Here is a 27995-nt window from a genome sequence, read left to right on the forward strand (position 1 = left end):
CTGAGCCGAAGCAGACGCTTAACTGACTGAGCCACCCAGGCGTCCCTGGATATATTTTCATTCAGTAAATATCCATGAAGATTTATTACATGCCAGACAATACACAAGACACACAGTGCATTGTACACTAATAATAAAATTATAATTGGCTGGGATGCAAGACTGAGTCCTTCTATACCAAAATAATAATCTCATTATTAAGCTGTTAATATAATGCACTTGTTGGCTTCTGCAAAGATCGAAGGGGAAAGTGAGTCAAAAAATTAAGTTTTGGGGTGCCTGGGTGGCTCAGTTGGTTAAGCGACTGCCTTCGGCTCAGGTCATGATCCTGGAGTCCCGGGATCGAGTCCCGCATCGGGCTCCCTGCTCAGCGAGGAGCCTGCTTCTCCCTCTGACCCTCCTCCCTCTCATGCTCTCTGTCTCTCATTCTCTCTCTCTCAAATAAATAAAATAAAATCTTTAAAAAAAAAAATTAAGTTTTGTATTGCCTATAATAAAACAATCTGCACATATTCATGAGCCCCTGCCAGGCAGGGCTGGGACAGCCCCCACGGTGTCCACTGCCCAGAGCCCCGTCCACTAGGCCCTCCCGCCTCTCTCACAGCCTCAGACACAAACCCTGTATTGACGCAATCCAAGCCGACGTTGAACGAGTATAAAAACCCCGTCCATCGCCACTGTATGTGGTACAGAAATCAAACTACACTGCAACTATTATTGCACAGATTTTTCAGCACAGCCGGGTGGGGGGTTGGAGAGCTCTCCCAAGTCTGCGAAAACGCCAAAACAGAAGGAAGCCTGAAGATAACCCCCACGCTGCTGCCGGCACTACTGACCTGATCGATTTCCATGAGTTTGGGGTAGGCGCCCGGCCATTCTATGGCCACCTTGACGATGTCCGCGGGCGGAGGCATGGTAAACCCCGACCGTCCGAAGCTGGCAGAAGCGGGATCCTACGGTGCAGACGGCCGCACGTGTCTACACCTAATGAGGAATGACAAAAAGAAGGACAAGTTGCTCGGTGCCGATGCAGGGCGAATTCTGCTTCATCACTTCCTGTTTTCACTGGCGGTTTTAGGTATGAGAAACGGCTCTGGGTGCAGAACACAGGGCACCAACTGCACCGCCAGCCGCTCGCGAGGAGAGAAGGCAGATGAGGGGAAGGCGCCGAGGCCCTGGAGTCCAAGCCTCCAGCAGACGCGGCCCGGTCGAGGGCTGGCGTGTCCCTTACCACCGGCTGGGGCTCCACACGGTGCCAGGGTCGGAATGAGCCGGGCTCACTCTGTCCTGAGACACATGTAAACTTCTCGCGCTCAACAGTCTCCGGAAGAACAGATTGCCCAGGAAGTCATGGTCAGGAAGCAGCATTTCTTTCAAGTGTTCTCTGTGTGTCACAAATAGAGCTGCGCGCTGTAGCAACCAGGCTATCGTGAGGAAGGAGAAATGCCCCGAGGTTCGCACACATGCACACGCACGCCCCCTCCCCAAGGCCACAGTTCACACACGGCGCCTTCGGGGGCGGGGGAGCCCACTGACTGATGCGGAAGGTGCGGCACTCAGAACCGACCTTGAGTTAATTGCGTTGCGTTCACAAAGGAAGATCATCCTCCGCCGCCTCTCCCAGATGAGCCCGTGCGTGTCTCTAGGCTGACTTTTTTAACTTAGTATCTTTGAACGGGTGAGACATTCCATGTGATTCAAAACTTACAGGTGTGTGTGAAAATACAGCGTAGAATCTCCCTCCTCCTAAAGTTACGCATCCACCCGTTGTCCACTTTGACCCCCATTTCTCCATCTATCCCATTCTTGTGTGCCCCTCCAGAATGGCTTCATGTATATAAGGCAAACGCAAAAATATATTACATTTCCCCCTTTCTTTAGAAAAACAGAGGTGGCATGCCATACCCTTTTCTTTTTTTTTCCATTTTGTGTATTTATATATTAATGCAAATAAAGCATCCTGGCTCCTTTTACAGCTGCATAGTTGTTCTCTATATGGGAACATCCTATCTGATGAGCTCGTTCTCTGTCACCTGGGCCCTCAGGTGATTTCCTACTTTCGGCTATTGTCAATGAGGCTGTGGTGAAGAGCCTTATGCTCGCATCATTTTGCACATGGGCAGGTATATCCTTACCATAGATGCACAGAAGTGAAATCGGTGGGTCAAAGGACACAGGCAGTTTTATTTTATTCTATGTTTTTAAAGACCTATTTATGGATTTGAGGGGAGGGGCAGAGGGAGACAGAGACTCTTAAGCAGACTCCACATTGAGGGCAGAGCCCAACTCTGGGCTTGATCTCACAACCCATGAGATCATGACCTGAGCCAAAACCAAGAGTCCGCTGCTTAACTGACTCAGCCACATAGGTGTCCCGATCATATGCAATTTTAAATTTTGATAGCCATTTCCAGGCATCGCTCCATAGGCATTGCACCAATCTACACTCCCTCCAGTAATGGATGAGGCTGCCTATCTCCACACAGCCTCACCAACAGACTGAACATTTGCACACTGGATGCACTGAAGAAATATATCACATGTACTTTTTTTTTTTTTAAAGATTTTGTTTATTTATTTGAGAGAGTGAGAGAGAACATGAGAGGGGAAAGGGTCAGAGGGAGAAGCAGGCCTCCCGCGGAGCAGGGAGCCCGATGTGGGACTCGATCCCAGGACCCTGGGATCATGACCTGAGCCGAAGGCAGTCGCTTAACCAACTGAGCCACCCAGGCATCCCAAAAGGCAGTCACGTGTACTTTTAATATGTATTTAATATGTATTTCTCTTATTGTGAATGAGGTTGAAAGTAAGGAGGCAAAGTCCCATGTCCACTTTCCTGTGAACTGTCCAAATCTTTTGTCCCTTTTCTATTGGGTTCTTGGTCCTTTCTTTTCAGAAATTGATCTGTGTATGCAGATTTTGATCAAACACATGCCTTTGGCTCTTTATCAGACCAGAGTAGGCCTTGTCAGTTACTATCCCCATCTCAGTGGTAGCTGGACATCACTGAGATGATGAAGATAGCAGACTTACTAATGGCTACCCGGACAGCACTGGCAGTTAGAGAAATAACTAACTCCACCGAGCTGACAAGTACCAGAAATGAACCCAAACAAAACTGCTGCTCCTTTGGCCAAGGATGATGCGGGAAGCCTGCTGGGAGGCTAATCAGTGCTAACCGGCAAAAGCAAATCTACAAAGCAGTGGTTCACTCATTCAACAAACAATTATTGAGCCCCACTATTCTGTGCCAGGCCTGTTCTCAGTGCTGGGGATACAGCAGCAAATCTAGATGTTAGACAGCTCAAGGGATACAGAGCAAAATGCAACAGGGAAGGAGCATCTGAAGGGTGTGAACGTATCTGCGTGAGAGGGGCCGAAGTACAATGGTAAATAGGTAAATCTGGGAAAGCTCCACTGAGAAGGCAGCATTTGAGCAGAGGCTCGTGAGATGTGAGGATGTGAGCCAGGAGGACATCTGGAGAAATTATGTTGAAGGCCAAGGAAACGGCCAGTGCAAAGGCCCTGAGGCAGAAGCAGGCCTGGCATATTCCTAAAACAGGCAAGTGGCTGAAACCAAATAAGGGCAAAAGTAGTTCCAATAGCAGTTGGGTCATAACTTGGGAGGGTCATTCACCATTCTCTTGACTCCCTAGACGCTCTTGGTTTATGACTCCTAAAGAAGAAAGTTCATGTCCCTGCTCAGAGTATAAATTGGTACAACTTTCCAGAGGTACTTTTGGCAAACTGTACCAAAAGCCTTATGATTTCATATTCTCTAAGTTATTTTATTTTTCTAGGATATTTCCTCAAGAGATAATTATTCACTTAACTATAACAATGACAATTGCTGTTTTGGTTATGACCCCCAAAACTTAAAAACAACGGAATATTCTACAACAGGGACTTGTTAAATAATTATGAAGTCTCATATATGCAAATACAAGTAGACGATCTGTACTGGGGTCTTCTTCTTCACAGTCTGTATGCTCTTTTATTCACTTGAGAATTCTACAGACAATGTATTATGTCTATACCACATCACTTCAATTCAGGATCCATATCAGTTATATACCCTAGAATAAGAATTAAGAAAACAGGTTCTAATGTGAAAATAGACTGTGTAAATATTAGGTAACTCTAAAAAAAAAAAAAAAAAAAAAAAAATTAGGTAACTCTATTCAAACAAAGAACACACAATTTTGAGGGTCAAGAGAATACATAATGAAAATTAAAATGCATTTTGAACCCCTCCTTCCCTCCTCTGCACAAAATAGTCTAGAATTACACTAAAAGGGGTCATCTAACCACCCAGGAATCAACAGGCAAAGGTGATTTTCTTCCCCTTTAACCAGTATTTATTTCTCAAAGACTGTTGAGACCAAACCTGTTGAACAGGTGAGAATACAATGATGTGACTCTCCCTGAGTCCCTGTGGAGAATAAGAAAGCAGCAGTGTACAAAGGAGCCACGGAGAAAGCCAAGAGGCTAGGGGGAGTCCCCTGGGAATTCACTTGACAAATCCAATTAGACCTCATCAGCGTTGCCCACAATAACAAACAGCACAGATGGGGCTCCCGTGGGGTAGAGTCCGGTGCACAATCGCTGAATGAATAATCCAGTCACATCGTTATCCTCAGAAGTCCACATTTTATCCTCTTGAATTTATATTTGCATGAGGAACAGTTAATTCTAGCTCATCAGAGCCACCAGCAGTAAAACTGAGCCTAATGTTGTCAAAATTGCCCAGTAAATATAAGGCATGTAAATCTGTGTAAACAGCCTGTTACAATAATTCTTATGCAAACGAAAATTTAAGAGCCTCTAAAGGGAAGTCTCTGCAGCTGGCTAGACACTCCAACCATTCTGTCTTGTAAGGTAACTCTCAAGTCCCTGGAGGCAACTGGGAAAGGGGTGGAGAATTCTACAATGTCCCTGCTTGCCTGCTGATTGATTTACTTTATTCCCATTTTAACATGAAGATTCTACACCCTTAATATGCATGTCAAATGGCTTATTTTTAGTTGAGTGAATTTAATGAGGGATGGAGGAGTCGCTTTTTATTTGGGAGTTAGTTACTCAAGTCTGCGTGTCAGTTAGATGTGACTCCATAACCCTTGAGCAAGGGGAAATTTTCTTTATCACTCTGTTGAATGTCTCCTTCTTAGCCTTGGGCCACGTTTCCAAGACAATGGAGAGAAACCGTTCTTGATTCCATCTAGAAATCTGTCTGTCTCTAGACATTGTTCTTTGCCCAAAGTTCTACACGCCTCTGAGTTTGAAGCTCACCTCACTGTAGTGTCTTAAAGATCTGTTACATCTCTACATGTTTTCCAGTCTATCTGATTAGGTCTTGGGAAGAATAAAGTTCCCAAATATCCGATCTTCACCCCCCGCCAATTTCCCATATAGTTTTCGCTTTCGGTCCCTGTAATGGCTTTAAAACCTTGTATCTTATTTCTAGTCTTTCTGTTACACCAGCAAACTCTATTAAGAGAGAAAGAAAAAAAAATCAGCCTAAGAGGACATTCCTATAGGAGCTGTGTAATGGAAAAACTAACACACTTGCCCTGGTGAACTGTGTGCCCCCACCATTGCACTGAAAGAGCCTGACAGATGGGCCAGTAGAAGCCAAAAGGCAGATCAATGGGAAAGAAACACCAAACAGCTGGATAAATGACTTGCTTCAACTCCTCTGTCCCTTCCTTCCTCCCCAGGAAAACTGTCCTCTGCCCCACTGGCCATCATTATCTACTGGTGACAAATTATGTAAAGATTATGGAAATAGTGGGGTTAGCGAATTTGAATAACTTCCCCCCCAATATTTACATATTCCAGAGGGTGGAGGCCCCTCTCACATGATTATGGGCTACTGTGTTCCCCTGAAAATGTTGAGGTCCTAACCCCCGGTACCTAAGAATATGACTGTATTTGGAGATAAGGCCTCTAAAGAAGTAATTAAGTTAAAATGAGGTCATTAGCATGGGCTGTATTCCTATCTGACTGTCCTTATAAGAGGAGGACATTTGGACACAGGTACAGAGGGACAACCATCTGAGGACACAGTAAGAACAAGACCATCTACAAGCCAGGGAGAGAGGCTTCAGAAGGAACCAACCCTGCCAACACGCTGATCTCAGACTTCCAGCCCCGAGAACTGGGAGATAATACGTTTCTCTTACTGAACTCTTCCAGGCCGTGGTGCTTTGTTATGGCAGCCCTAGCAAAGCAATGTAACATTGAAGACAGAAAGCATAAAGAAGAGGTTGATGATCTGACACAAAGACGCTTAAAATCTTGCCATTCCAAAAAGCACCATAAAAATTTAAAAACAGGGGCGCCTGGGTGGCTCAGTCATTGAGCGTCTGCCTTCGGCTCAGGTCATGATCCCAGGGTTCTGGGATCGAGCCCCACATCGGGCTCCCTGCTCAGCGGGGAAGCCTGCTTCTCCCTCTCCCACTCCCCCTGCTTGTATTCCCTCTCTCACTGTGTCTCTCTCTGTCAAATAAATAAATAAAATCTTTAAAAAAAAAAAATTTTTTTTAAACAAATAATAAACAATCAAGAAAATAGTTGCAATAGCTGTTGCAACCTGGTATAAATATCCTTAATAATGATCTCTTATAAATATATTTTTTTAAAAAAACCACTTGCAGAACCGAAAAAAAAAGAAACAAAGTAATCCACACAACAGGAAATGTATGATCAATAAATACCCAAAAGATCACCCTTAATAGCAATAAGAGAAATGCAAAGTAAAAGATCATACCTTTTTTGTCTACCATACTGGTAAGAAATGAACTTTATTGACTGGTGAGAATGTGGGCAAAATAACACTCTCCTACATTGATACCAGCAAGAAAAAAAAAGCAAAAGCAAAAACCCTTTAAAAATAAATAAAATTAATTTCTTTTTAATCCCTAAGATGTAGAGTAATAACGTTGGCTATTAGAAGGTATGTTCTCCTGAAACCACTAAAGCAGGGTTTCTTAACCACAGCACCATTGACATTTTGGATCCGATAATTCTATGCTGTGGGGCTCATCCTGGGCACTGCGGGATGTTTAGCAGGCATCCTTGGCCTCTGCCTAGTATTAGATGCCAGTTACACAATCAAATTGGTCGCTTATAAACTGGAGACAATCAAAACGTCTCCAGACATTGCCAGATGTCCCTTGAGGGACAAAATCATCCCTGGTTGAAAAGCAGGGCACTGAGGTGACTGACTCTAATCTTGCTTTTATAAAAACGTATTATCTGGACCAACTTTACAAAGTGGGCAGTAATAGTCATGAATATACTATTTTAACTGCAAAAAAAAATAAAAGGGAGAGATGAGATGCGGAACAAGAATCACTTAACAGATAAAATTTTTTTAAGTTGCTAAAATCAAGAGGAAAGGGAATTTATATAAAAACATGAAAACCTTGCTACCACTTGAGGACAATTTTGTGACCTTTTACTCTAGCACATTTTCCCTCACACACAGCTCTAGCGAACTCTTGTAGCTTGGTTTTTGTCCGTCTAGTGAGCTTTTCCAGCTCTTCTCTTCAGGTGGCAGGTCCTGTCCCACAACCAAGAGTGGGCATATTGGGGCCAATGACAATGCCCACCTCCCTGGCAACAGTGATTGATTGGTCCGAGGGACAGACACATGATCCAAGCAAATCAATTTCTGGGGACCACTCTATGAGGCCTGGAAGGAAGGAGTTCTGTCTTTCTGTGAGGCGTTGTTTGGCAACTGTCTTCCTCCTTTTGGGGACAGGCCATCTGCGATAGGAAGGGATGGGGTGAGGAGAAGCAAAGACAAGCAGCGAAGAGACAAAGGAGAGAGGAAAAGGGGACAAGAGTCCTAATATATTGAGCTCCAGGCTCCTTAACCTTTTTCTTCCATCCTCTGAGCTCTCCTAATACTCTTCCTAGATATATGAGCCCATAAATTCCCTGTTATGCTAAGTGAGTTTGAGTTAGGTTTCCATCACTGGTAATTGAAAAACTCCTAACTAATACATCAACCCTATCATATCTGTTTACCTGCCCCGAGTTATAATCTTGCCAGTCCCTCGAGAGACAACTGGCACACAAAACACACACTGAAGTTACACAATCCGACCCTGGAGCTAAATAGGAATGATATTTTATTCACCAGTTCTAGAGCTCAGATACCTGCATGTCCACATTTCTGACGGAGCCTTCACTGCCTAGAAGCTGCTTGTCCTCTCCTGGCCTACAACCAGGAGGCATGCAGGCATTTCAGGAATTAGCCTTAGCCTGACCGGCATTTCCCATACAACACTGCTGCCTTCAGATATTAAGTAATGTAATGTAAAAAAAAAAAAAAAAAAAAAAAAAAGATGAAGAAGAAGGAAAGAAAAAGTTAAATCTCTTGTAAAACACTGAATGAAATAATAGCTAATTATGGAACCAACTAGTTCATGTACCATATACTTTGTGTAACAACCTTATAAAATCGGTACCATTACTAAACCATTTTACAGACTAGGAAACTAAGATGCACAGACATCAAGTAACTTGCCCAAGATCTCATATCCAAATATGGAGCCCAGCCAGAACTCAATCCACATCTGTCTGATTCCATAGCCATGTTTTTAATCACTATACCACTTTTTTTTTTAAAAGATTTTATTTATTTATTTGAGAGAGAGAGAGAATGAGAGAGAGAGAACACATGAGAGGGGATAGGGTCAGAGGACGAAGCAGACTCCCTGCCGAGCAGGGAGCCCGATGCGGGACTCGATCCCGGGACTCCAGGATCATGACCTGAGCCGAAGGCAGTCGCTTAACCAACTGAGCCACCCAGGCGCCCACTATACCACTTTTTTAAAAAAGTTCCTTTACTATAGGGCTTCTTGGACCTTTAATGTAATATATGTGTACTGTGAAATTTTCGTATGCAATACATAATATTTTCCAAATGTATCTTTCTAGAAAAAATTTTTTTTTTCATGGAGCATCTTTCATGGAGCACTGGTTTCATATGGGACACACTTTGGGAAATGATGCTTTGAGACCATTTTGCTCCTTTGTTTCTCTGGAAAAAAAGAAGTGCTGAATAGTTTTGGCCAGATACACAGTGGAAAGTGGCAGAGAAAACTTTCCTTTAGCCCCATATTGAATTATCATCACCTGCGTCTATGGGATTAGCTCCAGGAAAGCAGCCCAATTCTTTTGAGTAACTCTTTCCAATTCACATTGGACAGTAAAAATTCAATTTACAACTTCTACTGTGCAAATGAGCAGAAGATAAACAGCAGAAGAAACTGAGTATTTGTATTTGTGAGAGCTTGAATCTCAACATCTCCCCCTTCCTGCCTTAAAACTTTAGATGGTGGGGCGCCTGGGTGGCTCAGTCGGTTAAGCGTCCACCTTCGGCTCAGGTCATGGTCCTGAGGGTCTGGGATCGAGCCTGGAGTCGGGCCTCCCTCTGCCCCTCCCCCTACTCCTTCTCCCTCTCTTGCTCACTCTCTCAAATAAATAAATCTTTAAAAACAAAACAAAAAACTTTGGAGGTGATTCAGGGCCTATGACACATAAACTTCCCACAGCCTGGCTCCCGCCTGCTTCTGAGCACCCCCTGTGCACCCACCCCACCAACGGCACCCCTGCACCCCATCCCCAAATACGCACGCGACAACTCGGTCAGCCACGGCAAACAGGCTTTTCTTTAAGATCATCCTTTTGCGGTCCTTTTGCAGGGGCTGTGGGAAGCACTGCACACAGACGGCATACCCCAGACCAGCCAGGTCAGGATTACTCTGCAGGTGCGCCATGGTCTACCGAGTGGGGAGGAAAAGCACCACGACAATATGGCTTGCTTTCTTCCTGAGACCACTGGCTGTTTCCTGGGCATGGCAAATTCTTGTGCCTCTTGCCTTTGTTCGTAACGTCCCCTCTCCCTGGAACGTCCTTCCCTCCCACCCTTGGGTTGGGTTCAAATATTCCCACCTAGACTTCAAAGCCAGCCTCCTGTGCTAGGTCCTCCAAGAGACTTCCCTGACCCCGCAGCCGCCCAGGCTAAAAAGCAACTGCCGGGGCGCCTGGGGGGCTCAGTCAGTTAAGCGACTGCCTTCGGCTCAGGTCATGATCCCGGAGTCCTGGGATCGAGTCCCGCATCGGGCTCCCTGCTCGGCGGGGAGCCTGCTTCTCCCTCTGACCCTCTCCCCTCTCATGCTGTTTCTCTCCTGCTCACTCTCTAATAAATAAATAAATAATCTTAAAAAAATAAAAAATAAAAAGCAACTGCCCCGGGTGTCTTCTTCTGTGCTTGCGATGCACCTGCCAGAGCACCTTTCCATACCTGATGCTATTAGTTTATGAGTCCCCCAAGGGTGGGGATCATAGATCTTACTCATCTCTGCACCTCCAGTCCTGACCAGATGGTGTGGAGAATAGCAGCTCAATAAACAGTTTTCAGACAATTGAATGAATAAATGAATAAATCACTCTTTCCTTAAAAGCAAAGTCAGAGGTTTAAAAAAAAAAAAAAATGTGAAGGATTACTCAAGCCAATGATGCATTTTTAAAATCCACAATTCCTTTCTCAGAAAACCTTCAGGCACTTCTTCAAGCAGCAGCTATTCATTTGTCCCACTGGATGGGAATAGAATTAGAGGTGCTCAGAGGTGAGAATAGGGCCTACTCCAGATTTGTTTTTCCTCCTGGCAAAGTCTCTCAGAAACAAGAGGAGACAGGAGCTGAGCTGCTGGTTCTTTGCCCTTTGCTAGGAGCTCTCTTACACTTTGTGAATCAGCACCTCAACTGGAAAGGTCATTATTTTACAAATTAAGGCACACACTTCCTCCTTTATTCTGGTTTTTGGATATTTGCTTTCAAATTCCTTTTCAGTTGTTGTGATGCCACTGACTGCTCCCCTTCTGCCCCCCCAGGCCCCCCCCAGCCCCCCTGCTCCCAGCAGGCAAGCCTTGTCACTCCTGATGTGTGCTGACATTCCCCAGTGGCAGAGGCAAAGCTCAGGCCCAGCTCTCTATCTCCGAACCCAGACTCGAGGCCACAGGAAATGCTGGAGCGTTTCCACCATCCTGTGAGTCAAACACTCAAAGTTTCCAAACCTGCTGATCAAAAAACAATATGTGAAACTTCTTTCTCCCTCTCTCTCCAGCAACAGCCGAGCTCTAAAGGCCACCCTAGGAAATTCGATTGCATCAGATGAGCCACGAGTGCCTTCCGCGAAGGCGGGGTGCTGGGCCATGCGTCCACAGCCTGGCACCAGACAGCTGGGCCCAGGGTTAGTCACACTGAAGGGCAAGGCACGCACGGCGCAGCGTCACATCCCAGCACGGCACAAGCCTGTCCTTTCTCTCCCTCCTCAGCCCTTCGGGTTTAATTTCTCCAGAGGAACACGAGCGGGCGAGTGAGTGTGAGGTCAGATGTCCGCCTGGGTGGCAAGCCGGGTCCTGCCAGGCCCACAGCTCTGTGACTTGGGACAGTTACATGACGTGCCCAGCCTTCAGTGTCCTCCTCCGTGACCCTGGAACAACAGTGGAAACTTTCTCACAGAATGCCGGGAAGACTAAGCATATAAAGCAATGAGAACAGGGCCTGCTAGGGTAGTATTAGTGAGTACTGATTTAGCAGGCATGGGTACCTGGCTTCAGCCCCCGGGGCCTCCCTAGCGAAACACACAGAGGTCCTACCGCTCGGTGGTTCTTCCTCCCTTTGGCATCAAAACAGAACTGGACAAACTCTTCTGACACTAGAGAGGAATGATAACCCAGTTTCAAGTCCAGGGAGGTTTTAGAGATATGATCACTTTTTCTTTTTTCTGGGTTTTAAAAGATGAGCGCAAGTTTCTAGGCAAGTGACGAGGCTGGGAGGAATTGGAAGGGGAAGGTTAGTGTTAAGATTCGGGAAGGATCCACCTGCCTTTCAAGGGCAGAAATCCTGATGGAATAAAACAGACCCATCTTCTGTCCCGACCCATGTCTCACAGGAAAGCTCTCTAAGTATAGAGAGGTGACCGGGATTCAGCTTCTCAATCCTTTCTCTCCAAGGACAAGTGGGTGTGGTCTTCAGTTCTGAGACAGTTAAGAGTCCCTCAAGAAGGACGGAAGGGGTGCTCTCTACACGGAGAGGGACCCGCCCCACTATCACTGCACAGCTTCCCAGCTGCATGTCACTCCAGCCCTGCAGAGGGACTTCCAACCTCACAGTCTGAGGGCCAGATCCATCCAGCTGCCCCACTCACTGACTTTGCTGTCCTGTCTTCCAAGTGAGTAGCCCTAACGCAGTAATGTTATACCCAGCAAGCTGAAGGAGGGGACGCATGATCTGGCTAGGGCCTGATGAGCATGCTTGCCTGACCTGGGCCCCGCTGCTCCCCAGAAGCTGGGGTTTTAGTGGGAACCAAGGCACTGTGGCCAGTGGTGACAAGCAATACTACTAGGGTATCTCATGCTGGCTCTAGATAGAACTTTGAAATGTTTCTCAGGAAAGTTTCCGTTTGAAAACATGAATTTCCTCCATTTTCAGGGCTTTCGACAGCTTATCCCTCTGGTAATGAGGCACAAGCCCACACCCCCAGCAAGATAAACAAAAAACAAAACCTGACTTTTCTCTCTTATCCCCTTCACCTTGGGAGGCTCTGTCAAGACTCCCAGGATTATATGATAGAAATCTCCTCTTCTGGTTTTTATCTGGGCTCCCTCACAAGTTTGCTGCAATGTGCCTTAAGATAAAATGCTGTCAGGGCACATGCTATCCGCACTGACAGGGGGCCACACTTTGAAGAGTTTTTCACACAAACACCAGGATCATAGTGGATCCAGTGGGCCAGTGTTTGCTGTTGGTGAACAAAAGGATTACTCTTCCATAGGCATTTATGTGAATCTAGAAATTCCTTACCATGTTCATTTAAAAATAAAAAATAAAAATAAAACTGGTACAAACTGGGGGAAAGATGGCCTGCCGTTCTGTTCTGAAAACCAGTATTACTGATTACAGCCTGGAGTTGCCAGTCTGCTTACTGCCAACCCGAGGATCATGTTCTGGATGGATTTTTTTTTGTTGCAAGCTCATTTCCTCTTCACTTTCCCCTGGAGAGTGCTTCCCTACACTCAGTTTTCATGCCCTGGGAAGAGGGGAGATTAAAAGCTGACAAGAGGAAAACAGAGGGATTTCTAACTCAGTGTGGCAGTTTGCTGAGTACCTTTTAAAATTTACTTTGGTAAATGAACAGGATGCTGATGATTTAAAAGTCTTTTTTAGGGGCACCTGCGTGGCTTGGTCAGTTAAGCATCTGCCTTCGGCTCAGGTCATGATCCCAGGGTTCTGAGATGGAGCCCCACATTGGGCTCCCTGCTCAGCAGAGAGCCTGCTTCTCCCTCTGCCCCTCCCCCCTGCTTGTGCTTGCAAGGGCTCTCTCTCTGTCAAATAAATAAATAAATAAAATCTTTAAAAAAACTTTTTTATCTGCACTCAGTTCTGGAAAACTTGGGATTCAACCTGTTAATATCTGCTTTGATAAAGACTCAGTCAGGCAAAAACCAAACCAATAATAATAAAAACAACCACAAAAATGTGAGCGAGATTGTGAAAAAAAAAATTAGAAAAGGCTGTCATGCATCTTATCATTTTCCTATTACGATATACTCTGCCTTGCCTAGAAAAGAGGTCAGATATTATAAATCTTTATGGAACACTTGAGTTCTGCTGACAGGTCTGGTAATGGGGTCAGATTCTAGGACCTAATTATCTGAGGCATGAATTTAATGAATGAGGTCAAAGAAAACCTGATTTTACTTGGACACCTAAGAATCTTACTTTTCTCATCTCTTCAAATCAAAGCTAACTGCTCCAAACTTTATAGAGGCAAGATGGCGTAAGAAAGAAGACAGGTTTTGGAATCAGACAGATTTGGATTTGAATGTGAAAATGGGTAATGTTCTAGGCCATGGCACAAGGTTATAAGATTTGCATTTTGCCTTAGGCTATGGGAAGAACACACTGGAATGCAGCAAGAATAGTCAGACTGGTGGAGTTTGGTAAGAAAGAGATTGAGCACAGTGGCTTGGGCTGATATGGTGCCTTGGCAATGGAGAAGGTGAAGGATTTATGAGGCCTTTAAAAAATAAAAATCAACAGGAATTAATGATAGACTAGATACAGAAATGAGGGAAAAGCTGGAGCTAAGGGTGACCCAGGATTCTGGCTTACTTAACAGAAGAGATGGCGATGTCATTTATTGAAGTAGGACTGAATACTCCAAATGGAAGATAAGCTCTTGGCCAATCTATTGACCACTATCAAGTCAATGGATGTATACATTCAACCAGAGGAACCAGTGGTCAAGTTCAAGCCACCAGTACAAGAGATACCCCTCGGGGCACCTGGGTGGCTCAGGTGGTTAGGCGACTGCCTTCGGCTCAGGTCATGATCCTGGAGTCCTGGGATCAAGTCCCACATCAGGCTCCCTGCTCAGCTGAGAGTCTGCTTCTCCCTCTGACCCTCCCCCTTCTCATACTCTCTCGCTCTCTCATTCTGTCTATCAAATAAATAAATAAATAATCTTTAAAAAAAAAAAACAAGAGATACCCCTCTTACTCACCTCTTCCTTATGGACCTCTTTGCTTCACTGCAGATTACACCTAAAATTCATGGCCATTTTCTTCTTAATTAAGTTGAGAGGCATCAGGGCACAACAGTTAGAGCCACAGATTGGACTCAGATTGCATGTATTCTAATCCACTTTCACTGCCTCTTAGCCTTGTGGCCTTGGGAGAATGGCTCTCTGTGCCTCAGTTTACTCAACTGTAAAATGGGGAAAAGCACAGTACCTATCTCACAGCTTTCTTGAGATGAGTAATAAGATGATGACGGTAAAAGCTAGTGTTTATATGACTTACCATGTGCCAGGCACCCTCCTGAGCAGTACAGGTAAATGAACTCATTCAGTCTTCCCAACAGTCCTAGGACATACATGCTGTCAAAATCCCCATGCTAAAAATGAAGAAATACAGACTGAGGAAACCAGCCACTAACTTGGCTAGTTAGCAATCTAGCCAGCCCAAAAGTCTGTGTTCTGTACCATTACAGTGAATTTCCTTTGATCTGAATACACACAAAATGTTTAGAACAGGGCCTGGCACATGGTGAGAGCCAGTCAATATTAGCTCTATTAATCTGCAAATCCAGGGTTTTACAACAAATATGGTTCATGAGGAAGAAGGAGGCTTTAGGCACTTTTCCATTATGGATCCCTATTGTACCTTCCCACTTGGTACTAACATAATATTGTCGGTGACGTAGTGAACTTGGTTCTGACTTTGACTCCATTGAAGGGATCCTATGGCTGAGCTTTTCAGGCTCACCACAGACTTACTTCTTGACGCTGTGAGAGAACCTGCAATTTGACCCTACCTCTAAAAGCTCTGCGGGAAAAGTACCCTGTGACTCAAGCATAACCTCCTGTCAGGTAAAACTGGGATCTCTTGATGGCCTCTATGTTTTTACCTTTCCACTTAATGAATGGATAAACTTTTGTGTGAGTTGAATGTACTCTCCTACCTCCCTAGACAAAGAACAGAGGGACTCTCTTATAAGCCGATAACATGATTTTATTCCCACTAACAAGGAATAATCTTAATGGACATCTAGCTCTGTCCAAGTATATAGCCTCAGAACAAGTACTCAAAACTGAAATAATGACTTTTTGGTATGAGGCCCCAGTATTTAATGAGCTTATTATGGAAAAAAAACCCTAAATAGCAAAGCAATTCATTCAGGTATAAGACAGCTTACTGGGAAGTTACACAGCTTAAAGTAAAAGTTTACAAAACTTGACTGAGATTTAAAAAAAAAAAAAAATGAGGTAGACATTTCAAATATTAACTTAAAGACTGTCCCAGCAAAAATTCATGCAGCTACATGCTAAGGCACAAATTACTGGGGGACCAAGAGACACAAAATACCTTTCTAAGAAAAATCCAGGATCTGCCTGAGGTTACTCCTTGACATACCCATGAAGAGGTAGGGTGGCTGCCCACTCAAAAGTGGGATTAAATTAGGCTCATCTGGGGTGCCCTCGTGGCTCAGTTGGTTAAGCGACTGCCTTCGGCTCAGGTCATGATCCTGGAGTCCCAGGATCGAGTCCCGCATCGGGCTCCCTGCTCGGCAGGGAGTCTGCTTCACCCTCTGACCCTCCCCCGTCTCATGCTCTCTCTCTCTATCTCATTCTCTCTCTCAAATGAATGAATAAAATCTTAAAAAATAATAATAATAATAAAATAAATAAATAAATAAATTAGGCTCATCCAACTTCCATAGGATTTCAACCCAATCCCCACATCAACCGATGAGGAAAGGCACATGCCATAGCAAGTAACTGCCAAGAAGAGTAAAGAGTAATTGCACTCTGTACCTTTACCAGTATGTGCAGTATTGAACACATTGCCCTCTACACAGATGGTGACTGCTTTGTTTTCACTAGGAAAACTGTATAAAGTCTTAAGGCTTAATAACAGGAAATCTATTTAATAATTTATGGTAAAGCCATAAGAAGTAGTCATTAAAAAATCACGTCTAAAAAATCTATGACACTAGACAATATTCCCAATATATTTCACTGATTCATTTATATCCATTAACATTTAAATATTAATAAATATTTATTCCAGTAGACACTCACTACAATGCCAAGAACTCAGAACAACTAGAACTCTCATACATTATTGTTTAAATAGTAGGTCTCCAGGGCGCCTGGGTGGCTTGGTCGGTTAAGTGTCTGCCTACAGCTCAGGTCATGATCCCAGGGTCCTGGGATTGGCCCAGAGTTGCACTTCCTGCTCAGCGGGGAGTCTTCTTCTCTCTCTCCTTCTCCCTCTGTTCAGTCCCTTGCACTCTCTCTCTCTCTCTCAAATAAATAAATTTAATAAAAATCTTTAAATAGTAGGTTTCCTTTAAGAAACAGTTTGGGTGGTTTCTTACAATATTAAATGTACCTTTTCCATATGACCCAGAAATTCCACTCCTAGGCATCTACCTAAGAGAAACGAAGGCATATGTTCACACAGTGCCTTGTAAGTGAATGTTCATAGCAACTTTCTTCATAAAAGCCAAAAACTAGAAACAACCCAAATGCCCATCAATGGATGAATGGGTCAACAAGTTGTGGAATATCATCCATATAATGAAAGAATACTCGGCAATAAAAAACAATGAATTACTACACATGATAACAGAAATGACTCTGAAGAGCATTGTGCTAAATCAAGGGTCAGCACACTTTAGCCTACAGGCCAAATCTGGCCCTCTGCCTGTTTTTGTCAACAAAGTTTCACTGGAACAGCTCTGTGTACCTTCGGTTTATATATTTTCCAAGACTGCTTTCATGCCGTAACCAGCAGAGTTGAGTACTTCCAACAAAGACCCCATAGCCTACAAGAATGTTTACTATCTCAATCTTTACAGAAAAAGTTTGTCAATACTTATGCTAAATAAAAACAGCCAGATACAAAAGAACACATACTGTATGATTCCATTTATATGAAATTCTTGAATAGGCAAACTATATTGATGGAAAACACATCAGTGGTTACCAGGGTGTGGGCAGAGGGGTTTGACTCTCACAGGTTACACAAGGGAACTTTTTAGAGTGATGAAAATGGTTTGTATCTTGATTGTGGTGATGGTTACATGACTGTACACATTGGTTAATGTACACTCACTGAATGAAAAGCGATTAGTTTTGTTCTATCTCCACAAAGCTGACCAGAAAGGACATATACAGGTAATATAATATATCAATTACTACCTCCTACTAGATGTTACCAGGTACTACCTCTTGCAAGGTATCCTTCCAAGTGCTGGGAAGGTGACATTGAATTTTGTGTTGAGACCAAGTTTCTGCCCAGACAGTGCAGTATAAAATGGCAGACTCTCACACTGACCCATAGTAGACCCACAGTATAGTTTAGTTTAACTAACTATTAAAGGGCTCGTTTCTTCATCCTAATCTTTCTCTAGACACTGTCTCTTTGCAGTCTCATACGATCCCATAGATATATTTTAAATGTATATGCAAAACCCAAATTTTCCTCCCTTCCCCCTTCCTTCCCTCTCTGTCTCCTTTCCTCTTTTCCTTCATTATTTCCTTCCTTCCTCCTCAAATAGCCAACTGCCTACTTGATACAGATATTTAGTTATCTCACAAGCATCTCAAAAAGCATATCTGAAACTAAACTCCTTTCCCCCAGAATTCGTTCCTCCTTCGGAGTTCTCCATATCAGAAAATGGAACTGTGGTAGACCTTTCCACTAGGTTTTCTGTTTCTACTCTTCTTCTGAGCACCAGAGAGAATTACACTTCCAGCTCCTTGAAATAAAAGTAAAGTAAAATAAAAAATACCCATATACATCACCTACTCTGGCCAACGACATGTGAGTAGAAGTGCCTGAAGAGTCCGTGTGTGAACCTTCATGTCCTCTCTTCCCTGTCACAGCAAATTTGGTGGACCCAAATTTGTTAAAATGGTGGGCAGTCCAATCACTGAGTTTAGAGGACAGCTGCCCTAGAGGGTCACTTGGATGTGTAGCCCACTTTGCCTGACTGGAGACTGTGCTATTGGCCTCAGATTTTTGAGGCTGTTGTTACCACCCCAGGACTTAGCTTCCCTGACTAACATAAAAGGACTTCAGGTACTCATGTGAAAACCCAGGTGTCCTTGACACTCCTTCTCCCTTATCGGCCACTTCTCCTCCACCACCAATCCAATTAAACTCTCTCAAATCTATCCCATTTTCTCCATCTTCATTGACATTCCCTAGGCCAAACCAACATCTCTCAACTGGACTCTTCTAACAGGCCTCCAGTCTCTTCTCCACACAGCCACCAAAGTGGAAACCACAAAAATTTTCTAAAGGCTTTTCTGTTTAAGTGCCTTCAATGGCTCCTCGTTGTACTCAGGCTTGAATCCAAGGTCTTTAACAGGTCCTCAAAGGCCTATAGAATCCAACCAGTGCCCACCTGTCCAGACCTCATTCATATTTACTCTCACTCTCCCTTTCTCTCCCTCTCCCCACAGTAACCCCCCTCCCTTCATCACAATCTCTGGCCCTCTTTCAGTCGCTCTAGCATGTCAAATTCCTACCATGGAACTTAGTCTCCCCTTCTCTCCATTTTTCCTTTCTGCCCCCAGTTACTTGGAGTCACTCTAAAACACATTTACTACTCTTTTTACTTCTTACCTTTCATTTCTTACTAGAAGGGGGAAAATAACTCTTGAAGAATCTCAAGAAGTGATAAGATTACATTCTCAGAATTCATAATACCATAAGATCTAAACACTGGCAAAAGTAGAAAGAGAAAGGAAGTTATCTCCAGTGTTTGGGCATTGGGGAAAGGAATGAAACAGAGTGAGTAGGAAACCAAAGAGGCCAGGGAAATGTTCTCTGAACTCTAATGACTTCATGACCATCACCGCCCACTCCCATCAGTGCTTCTGTATTTAATCCCAATCCCTCAAAAATCCCTCACTTAATTCAGCTCTAAGACCCTGCCCTAGGCCACTAAGTCTCTCAAATGTAAAAGAGTCTCCTCCCTACAGAAGGCCAGAGAATGCCCCCATACATGCCCCCATACATCCCCATCTCGGGGGCCACTATGGTGTCAAAGGATGATATCCTCCCAGCAAGCCAGACTGGAATGCTCAATACATTTTTCCCTTAGGATCAAATTCTCCAAATAGTCTTTATCTGTGTCTTTATTAATACAAAATGAGAATTTAGAGATACTCAGGGGACCTTCATATGGCTGTGTCTAACTTTGATTCTGCCAAATATAGTACTGAATCCATGAATAAGAGTGTTCCAAGTTTCAGACAAAAATCTAGAATGTTGAAACATACTTACGCTTAAATTAAGAATCTCCTGAAGAGTTTTACTCACACTTGACCATTTGTGCTTTCAGCTAAATGTTAATCCAATTGGAGAAAGAGACTTTCTTTTCATGTTTGTTTGTCTTAAAAATCTTTAGTGAACAGGAAAAATAACACATGAGTTCTATAAGGCATGCTTTAGTGCTTTAATTCTGGTCTTTATTTCTGCTATGGTTTTTTTTTTCCAGAATTCTTTTTTTTTTTTTTTTTAAGATTTTACTCATTTATTTGACAGAGAGATAGACAGAGCCAGAGAGAACAAGCAGAGGGACTGGCAGAGGGAGAGGGAGAAGCAGCCTCTGCACTGAGCAGGGAGCCTGATGTGGGACTCGATCCCAGGATCCTGGGATCACGACCTGAGCCGAAGGCAGACGCCCAACCATCTGAGCCACCCAGGTGCCCTTTTTCCAGAATTCTTAATTCTTGTAATTAAGTTAAGAAAAAATTCAAGCCAAACCAAATTTGTTCTTCCTGTCATTTCACCATCTTAAAATTCTGTAAGTATTGTTTGAGAAAGGGGAGCAAAGTAGAGTGCTTTGTAGACACATCCTGTCTTTCAGGTGCAAGACAGCTCAGCATATTCCCTTTTCTATCACCACTGATTAAAAAAAAAAAAAATTCAAAAAGTGAATCCTACTGAAGATCGGTCAGAAGCACCTTCCTGACAAAGCTCAAAAAGTTTCTATAAACTCTTATATGTCTAATACTGAAACTTGTTAAAGATTATCTCTGGATGGTATCCAAAACATCTTTATTGTTGACAGTTGTGACTGACTGTCATAACTTGAAAGGTAAGAAATGTGGGTACGTTGTTCAGCTTTTACCGCATAAAAAGCTCTTTGCCTGCAGAGGTTTACATCTGAGCCTGCATGGAATGGGAAAGCAATCGTAGTTTTCCTGCCTCCTCCCATGGACTGGAAAACACATCCACTTTTACTGAAATAACTTCTAATATCAGGCCACATTTTCACTTTGTGTTTTAAATTCTCTGATGTGGTCCTAAAGTCTTAGGGTAAAATCAAAGGCTGTGAAACTTCACAGAGTGAAGAGTCCTTCAAATGAGCACCTGGAAATGAAAGAAGCTGTTTCGGTGAATCAATTCGCAAGCTTGCTGCAGGGGATCATGTTGAAGTGCGGCGAGGAGGAGTGAAGCCAGGAGCTTCAGAGCTCAGCAGGAAAGAGATGGCATCCAGGCTCCGGCTAGTTAGCATTGGCCAACACCAAAGCATCAGCAGGACGTAAAGGGCGGCAGGAGACCTGCTCAACACTGGTCCCTGAAAAAGCTCTCCTCATTAGAAGAAGCAGAAGAGAAAACTATCATCTATTGCATGACCACCAAAGCGCCAATTCTCAAACACAAACAACTCATCTCAGTCATTATTTCTTATGTCCAAAACTTTGATCCCAGTGATTATGAAAGTTCAAACCCAGTGTGAAGACACAGGAGAAAATGTGGCTTCCGAGGTAAAGTGGAGAGCTGAAGAGCTAACCAACTAGTTAATCGATGCACACAGTCTGAAAATTCTTTTCCTCAATAGTAGACTCTTGTCTCAGTTGCTTATAATTATTCCAACTCATCTCTTACCTTTTCCTAGGCATAGAGAGACATAGAAAGTACCATCATGAACACCACTCTCCTTCCCATGTTGTCATCATACCAAATATGTGCATTGACTTTAAGCTTCATAAGTATAAAAGTGTGAAATAGTTAATATTCACTGTATGACCTACTAAAGATTACAACCATTACATTGATAAAAAAACATTTGATAAATGAATCACCAAACTAAGATCCCACTTGTGTTCACCACTAACAAGGTCCTTTCCACCAATGAGGTTTCCAAGGTTATTAAAATGACCCAGAAATTGTTTCTGAATTCTCAGCAGAAAGCCCCATCATAATCAAAGGGACTAGAAGATGTAAAGGAAAATTTAGGTACAGTTTCCTTACTTTTGCCTCTCAATTTTCATACCTATGTCTATAAGACAAAGGAAGAAACTATAGTCACATCCTCTAGGAATGGAAAATCCAGTGTATTTTTGCTTCAAAGTTAAATTATGTTGCATGCGACAACAAGCATTATTAGTAATAATGACTGTCTATCAGACTTTAGCATTAACTATTTATTAAATATTAAAATAGACAAACCAAATTTCCAACATCCCTCTCATTTCATCACACAAAGAATTTCTGTGAGGTAGATTGGCAAATACTGTCACATAATCTCATTTTACGAATAGGTGACTGAGGCACAGAAGTTAAGACCCAGCTGGGAATCAGACTTATTCCAATATCCTAACATCTACCGCTCAAAATAGTAGCCTAAGTAAGACAAAGTTATGGGATCATGTACAAATCAACTGCACTTATCTAAGTTGTATGTTTCTATTTGAAGAGAGGAAGTCAGACTGAGAATTTCCCACCTCACACTGAAGAGTTTCATCCATAGAGCAACTGAAGGCTGGAAAGACATGCAGCTTATACATGACATGCCCTTTCCAAGGTTCATTCCTCTAGAGTCTTTAGAATAGCAACATCTCCCAACCTGATGCAAAGAACCAGCCCCAACTAAGTAAAAGCACTCTCCAAACTCCTCCAAGGGGAAAAAGAGATTCTTTGCTCATTTCAAAATATTACCAAGGGCCTATCTTCCAGCAATCATGGAGCCTGGAGATCCTGACAAAGAATGAAGGAAACCCAGGTTGCTGCTTGCAAGGCCTTTCCATTCTTATTCTCAGCAACCAGACAACAGGCTAAAGAAATCATTGAAAAAATAAAAGAACAAAGAGATAGCAGATGCTCCTAAAATACTTTACACTTACATAGTTCCATTATGTCTATAAGAATATGAAAGCAGGGGCACCTGGGTGGCTCAGTTAAGCGGCTGCCTTCGGCTCAGGTCATGATCCTGGGGTCCTGGGATCAAGCCCCACATCGGGCTCCCTGCTCAGTGGAGAGCCTGCTTCTCCCTCTCCCTCTGCCTGCCACTCTGCCTACTTGTGCTCTCTCTCTCTCTGTCAAATAAATAAATAAAATCTTAAAAAAATATATATGAAAGCAAAATCTCTTTGATAATGAGTTTTTACAAGCCCAACATTTTCTGGCCTCTGCCTCTTTCTGTCCGCATCTTCTTACTCCACTCTTCCTGGCTCACACTCTTCTGGCCACATGGGACTTCTTGAAGTTCCTCAGAAATACTATGCTTCCAACCACTGTTCCCACAACTTCCCATAGCTGCTTGCCCACCTTATTCAAGACTCACCCAAATGTCATCTCCTCACAGAAGCCTTCTCTACATAACCTAATGCCAGTAAAATTGCCAGCACACATACATTCCCGATCATCCTCTTCCCCCCTCTGTCACTCACCCTCCTTTACTCCCCACTTGTCACTCCCTTGCACCATATTACACACTCACCTATTTGTTTATTGTCATAATTCCACTCTAGAGTGTAAACTATGAGGTAGGGATGCTGTCCTCTTCACCATTATACCTCTAATCATATAGTAGGCTCTCAATAAATATCTGGTGAATGAGTAACTAATAAATAAATAAACTGATTAGATTTGGGGCAAGCCATTTATTTCTTAGACACTTTAAGGAAATTCCTCAGAAGTACAGTGAAAAATAGCAGGTAACAGGTTCAACTCAGTAAATGTGTAACCTGGAGAGACTGGGGATAGACTACAGAGGAGAGAATTGGTTACTTAAGCATGGTGCAAATTAAGCATCACCAGACTGTAACAGAAAAAATTGGGAGCATTGGACCCAGGTTCATGTAATCAGAATACTCTAAACAAAAACAAAACAAAACAAAAGCTAGAAATAATAGCCAAAATGCAGTAATTTACAAGAAATTCTTTTAGAGCATATAAAACAAGCAGAAATAAACTACAGCAACCATATACTATTTCCCACTATCTTCTCCTCTACACTAACCTCCACTGCAGGCATCATCATCAATCACTGAAAAAATCTAATTCCCTTCTGCCCTGGCTAAATAGGACATCAGAATCACTAACACACAAGCCAATTGAAATTCCTTAAAGCCTTTTAGAAAAGTAGACAAATTAGGAATAGAGGGAAACTTCCTTCCCAAAGGATGTCTAAAAAGCCTACAGCAATCATCATTCTCAATTACAAACAACTGAGCATTCCTTTTAAAATTGAAAACAAAGCAAGGAAGTCAAATAGAACAACCGCTCTATTAAATATTGTGCTGGAGGTACCAGCCTACACAATAAGTCAAGAAAAACAAACATTATAAGGATTGAGGAGAGATGGGATGCCTGGGTGGCTCAGTCAGTTAAGCATCTGCCTTTGGCTCAGGTCATGATCCCAGCGTCCTGGGATCAAGCCCCGCATCAGGCTTCCTGCTCAGCAAGGAGTCTGCTTCTCCCTCTCCCCGCTGCTCCTGCTTGCTCTCTCGCTCTCTCGCTTTCTGTCAAATAAATAAATACATAAATCTCTATTTTAAAAAAAAGGTTTGAGGAGGGAAAGCAAATTTGTCATTATTCAGAGGATAAAATTATCTACCAGAAACTTTATTAGTATTAATAAGATAGTTTGTCCAAGTTTCTTAATATAAGATCAATACATAGAAGTTATTTTCATTTCTATACACCAGCAATAAAGAATTAGAAAGAGCAATCTTTTAAACATACAATTTACAAGAATAATAATAAAGATAGGAATATATCAAACAAACTTTTACAAGAGCTTTCCACATAAAATAATAAAATGTATTGAAAAATTTTAAATACCCCCAAATAGATGGAGAGACATAAAAATTTGAGTAAGAGGAATCAATATGGTAAAGATATCAACAAGGATATGTAACAAATATATAGGCCGGAGAAGGGCCTACACACAGATGACAGCTTAGTAACTGCCAAAGCTGACACTGTGGACTAGTGTCAGGGTAAATGAGCCATTTAATAAATAGCACTGAAACGATGTAGGGAATTCTTAAACTCAACCCCTAGATCACAATCCACATTAAATGAAACAATTCCAAAGATTAAGTATAAATGAACAGAAAGGAAAATCTTAGAAAATATATATAAAAGAGTATCTTAATTTTATCATTAGGTAAGAAGGATTTCTTAAGAAAGATACAAACAGCCCAAAACATAAAGAAAGAAACTGATCGATTCATCTACAAAATAATTAAGAACATTCATCAAAAGGTACCATAAGAAAAAATATATAATAACAAATATAAGCCACTGTTAAAAAGAAAACCACACGTTTTCTTATGCTCTTATGCTCCATCAAGTCCCCAAATCGGGACTTAATACCCAACCTAATTGCAGATTCAACCTTCCCCAAAATATAATCGTAAATGGTTAGTCAGGAATTTTCCAGTGGGCAGCAATGAGGTAATCTATCACATGGACCCACTACAAGATTAGGTAATCTACAGGACAAGCCCCCTTGTCTGAAACAATTCTTTCTTTTCTTTTGCTAATAACTTTCTTGCCCCACCCTCCTTCCTATAAAAACTCTGCATTGTGTACAACTCTTTGGAGTATCTCTCTACTTGTTAGATGGGATGCTGCCTGATGAATCTTTTTTTTTTTTTTTAAGATTTTATTTATTTATTTGACAGAGAGAATGAGATAGAGAGAGAGAGCATGAGAGGGAGGAGGGTCAGAGGGAGAAGCAGACTCCCTGCCGAGCAGGGAGCCCGATGCGGGACTCGACCCCGGGACTCCAGGATCATGACCTGAGCCGAAGGCAGTCGCTTAACCAACTGAGCCACCCGGGCGCCCCGGATGAATCATTTAATAAAGCCAATGAGATCTAAAAATTTACTTGGTTAAATTTTGTTTTTTTAACATCACTTATTGAAAAGATATAACATTTATAAGGAACAAAGACTTATCACACAGCATATAAAAAGGGCTCCAATGAATCAATATGAAAAGGATAAGCAACCAAAAGGCATGTTGGCATTTTATGAAAGAGAAAACATGAAGGTCAATAAACCTATGAAAAGATGGTCAACCTCACTGGTAATTAGGAAAATGCAAAGAAACCCCAATATGACACCATTTTATATCCTTGAGACTAGAAAAATTATACAATCTGACAATACCAAGTGTTGAAAGTATGTGGAGCAACGAGAATTTCATGTGGTCCTAGGGAGAATTTAATTTGGCACAAATACTGTGGGGACATGATAACATTGCCTAGTAAAGTCGTAGGTGTGTAAACACCCTCCATCACAGCTGTTCCTCTCGTGGGTATACATCCTAGAGAAACTCGTACTCATCTGCTCTAGAAGAGGTATACAACAATACTCATAGCATCATTCTCACAGCAAGAAGCTGGAAAAACTGTGGCATATTCATAAAATGGAATACACTCTAAAGAGTGAAAAGGAACTACGGCTACATGTATCAATATGGGTGGATCTCAGAAAGATAATGTTAAGGTTGACCAAGTCACAGCAAATTGCATACAGAATAATTCCATTTTTACAAAGTTCCAAAAAATATTGTCTATATTTACATAACCCTAAAAATAAAACAAAGAAATCATGAATGAAATACTCAGGACAAAGGTACAAAGGTGAGGGAGGGGAAACAGATCAGGGCTTCGAAGATACTGGTAATGTTCTATTTCTTAAGCTGGACAGTGGGTATGTATTAATGTTTTATTATTCTTCATTAAACAATACATATCTATTATATATCCTCATTTGCCTATATGGTATACTTAACAAAAATGTAAAATTCTATTATAATTTATTAAAATAAAAATGTTAAGTGTTGGTATTTATTTACCTAGAAAATCCACTCATGTGAAACACCATATTCTAGCATGATAACAAGAGAATGAGACATTCCTATACTAATAATGGAAGTATCTTTAAACCTTCTTATATATATTTAAAGTAGCTACATCTCAACAAACTGCATGATGCAGAAGAATCTATGATCTGCTAGAGAATGAATCTTTTCTTTTCCAAAGAAGGAAGGAGCATGTTTTCTACTGAGGTCTAGTTAAATAACCTTCCAGTCTGAAAAGCACAGAATAAATGCAGTCTCTTCCTGGTTCTCTTCATCACTGGCGTGTTTCTTATTCCTTGCCTGAAATTCCCTTCTCTCACCCACCCCTTTGCATTTACTCATCACTCCCTAGATGAGTTGATGGCTTGTCATGTGATTATTCAGCAACTCCAGAGGGTGATGGGGTTGGTGGGGCGGAGGTTCAGACAGAGAGAAATGAGAAAGCAACAGAGATGGAGGCTCAGAAATACCTTCTTTCCATATCCCCGTTACTAAAACTAATGAAAATGATTGTCAAAACGAAAATCCTGAAATGACTTCATTTGCTACAAATACTTGCTAGTAATTACCACTTAGTCATTATCTTGACCTTTTGCAGTGAGTATAGGATGAACACTGGCTCGGCTCAGTTTGTTTGTTATTTAAAAAAAAAAAAAAAAGCAATGAGCTTCTAGTTCTAAAACTCACTGATTTATTATAATTTAGTCCTGTCCCTGCATTTTAAAAATAAGATAGCTAACAAGAAAAGTGACTGAGGCCACAAACATAGCGTCGTGTGATTAAGACCATCATCTCTGAGATCACGATCACTAACTGACTCTATCCCTAAGCAGCAGGGTGACTCTGGGCAAATCCCATAATCCTCAGTGTTTCCTCGGTTAAATGTGGGTAGTCCTGCTCCCTCACAGGATTGCTGTGATGATCACATGATGTCAAGCGCTTCCATGAGACCTGGGCACATAATAAGCGTTCAGTGTGTCACCACTGTTTTTATGTCCTAGAATCACAAAGCCAGGAAGGTCCAAGATAGAATTTTCCAAAGATTTCTCCTTTTATCCACCCCTAACATATACATCTCATTCTTGAAATGACAGCCATTTAATAACACTTTTTATAACTTTGAGTCAAACTAATAAACTTTTCTCTCCTCCCCAGGGCTAACTGAAACATATGTAATTGTATTTCAAACTAATAAAAATGCAGTAATTCAATAAATAACGGCCACTCTCCCTTCTGCCAATCCCTTCAGTCTAGTTTACATATTTAATGGGTATTTTCAGCTGTGTT

General features: G+C 42.3%; 1 protein-coding gene across 9 annotated transcripts in view; it reads right to left on the bottom strand.

Annotated features, from left to right (window-relative positions):
• Positions 1-27995, bottom strand: part of ELMO1 (engulfment and cell motility 1) — a 540114-nt gene that overhangs the window by 420604 nt on the left and 91515 nt on the right. For 6 of the 9 annotated variants that reach the window (XM_035020919.1, XM_035020915.1, XM_035020916.1 and 3 more), the window contains exon 2: positions 837-984. The exons of 2 other annotated variants lie outside the window; for them this stretch is intronic. In XM_035020919.1, coding sequence (XP_034876810.1) covers positions 837-914 — 78 coding nt within the window. In that variant the 5' untranslated portion in view covers positions 915-984. Of the gene's footprint in view, positions 1-836; positions 985-1231; positions 1626-27995 lie in introns of those variants that run through there. One more of the 9 variants, XM_035020921.1, reaches the window with a different exon arrangement.

This window comes from Mirounga leonina, unplaced genomic scaffold, assembly GCF_011800145.1.
Source record: "Mirounga leonina isolate KUSES-001 unplaced genomic scaffold, KU_Mleo_1.0 Mir_174, whole genome shotgun sequence".
NCBI classification, from domain to species: domain Eukaryota; kingdom Metazoa; phylum Chordata; class Mammalia; order Carnivora; family Phocidae; genus Mirounga; species Mirounga leonina.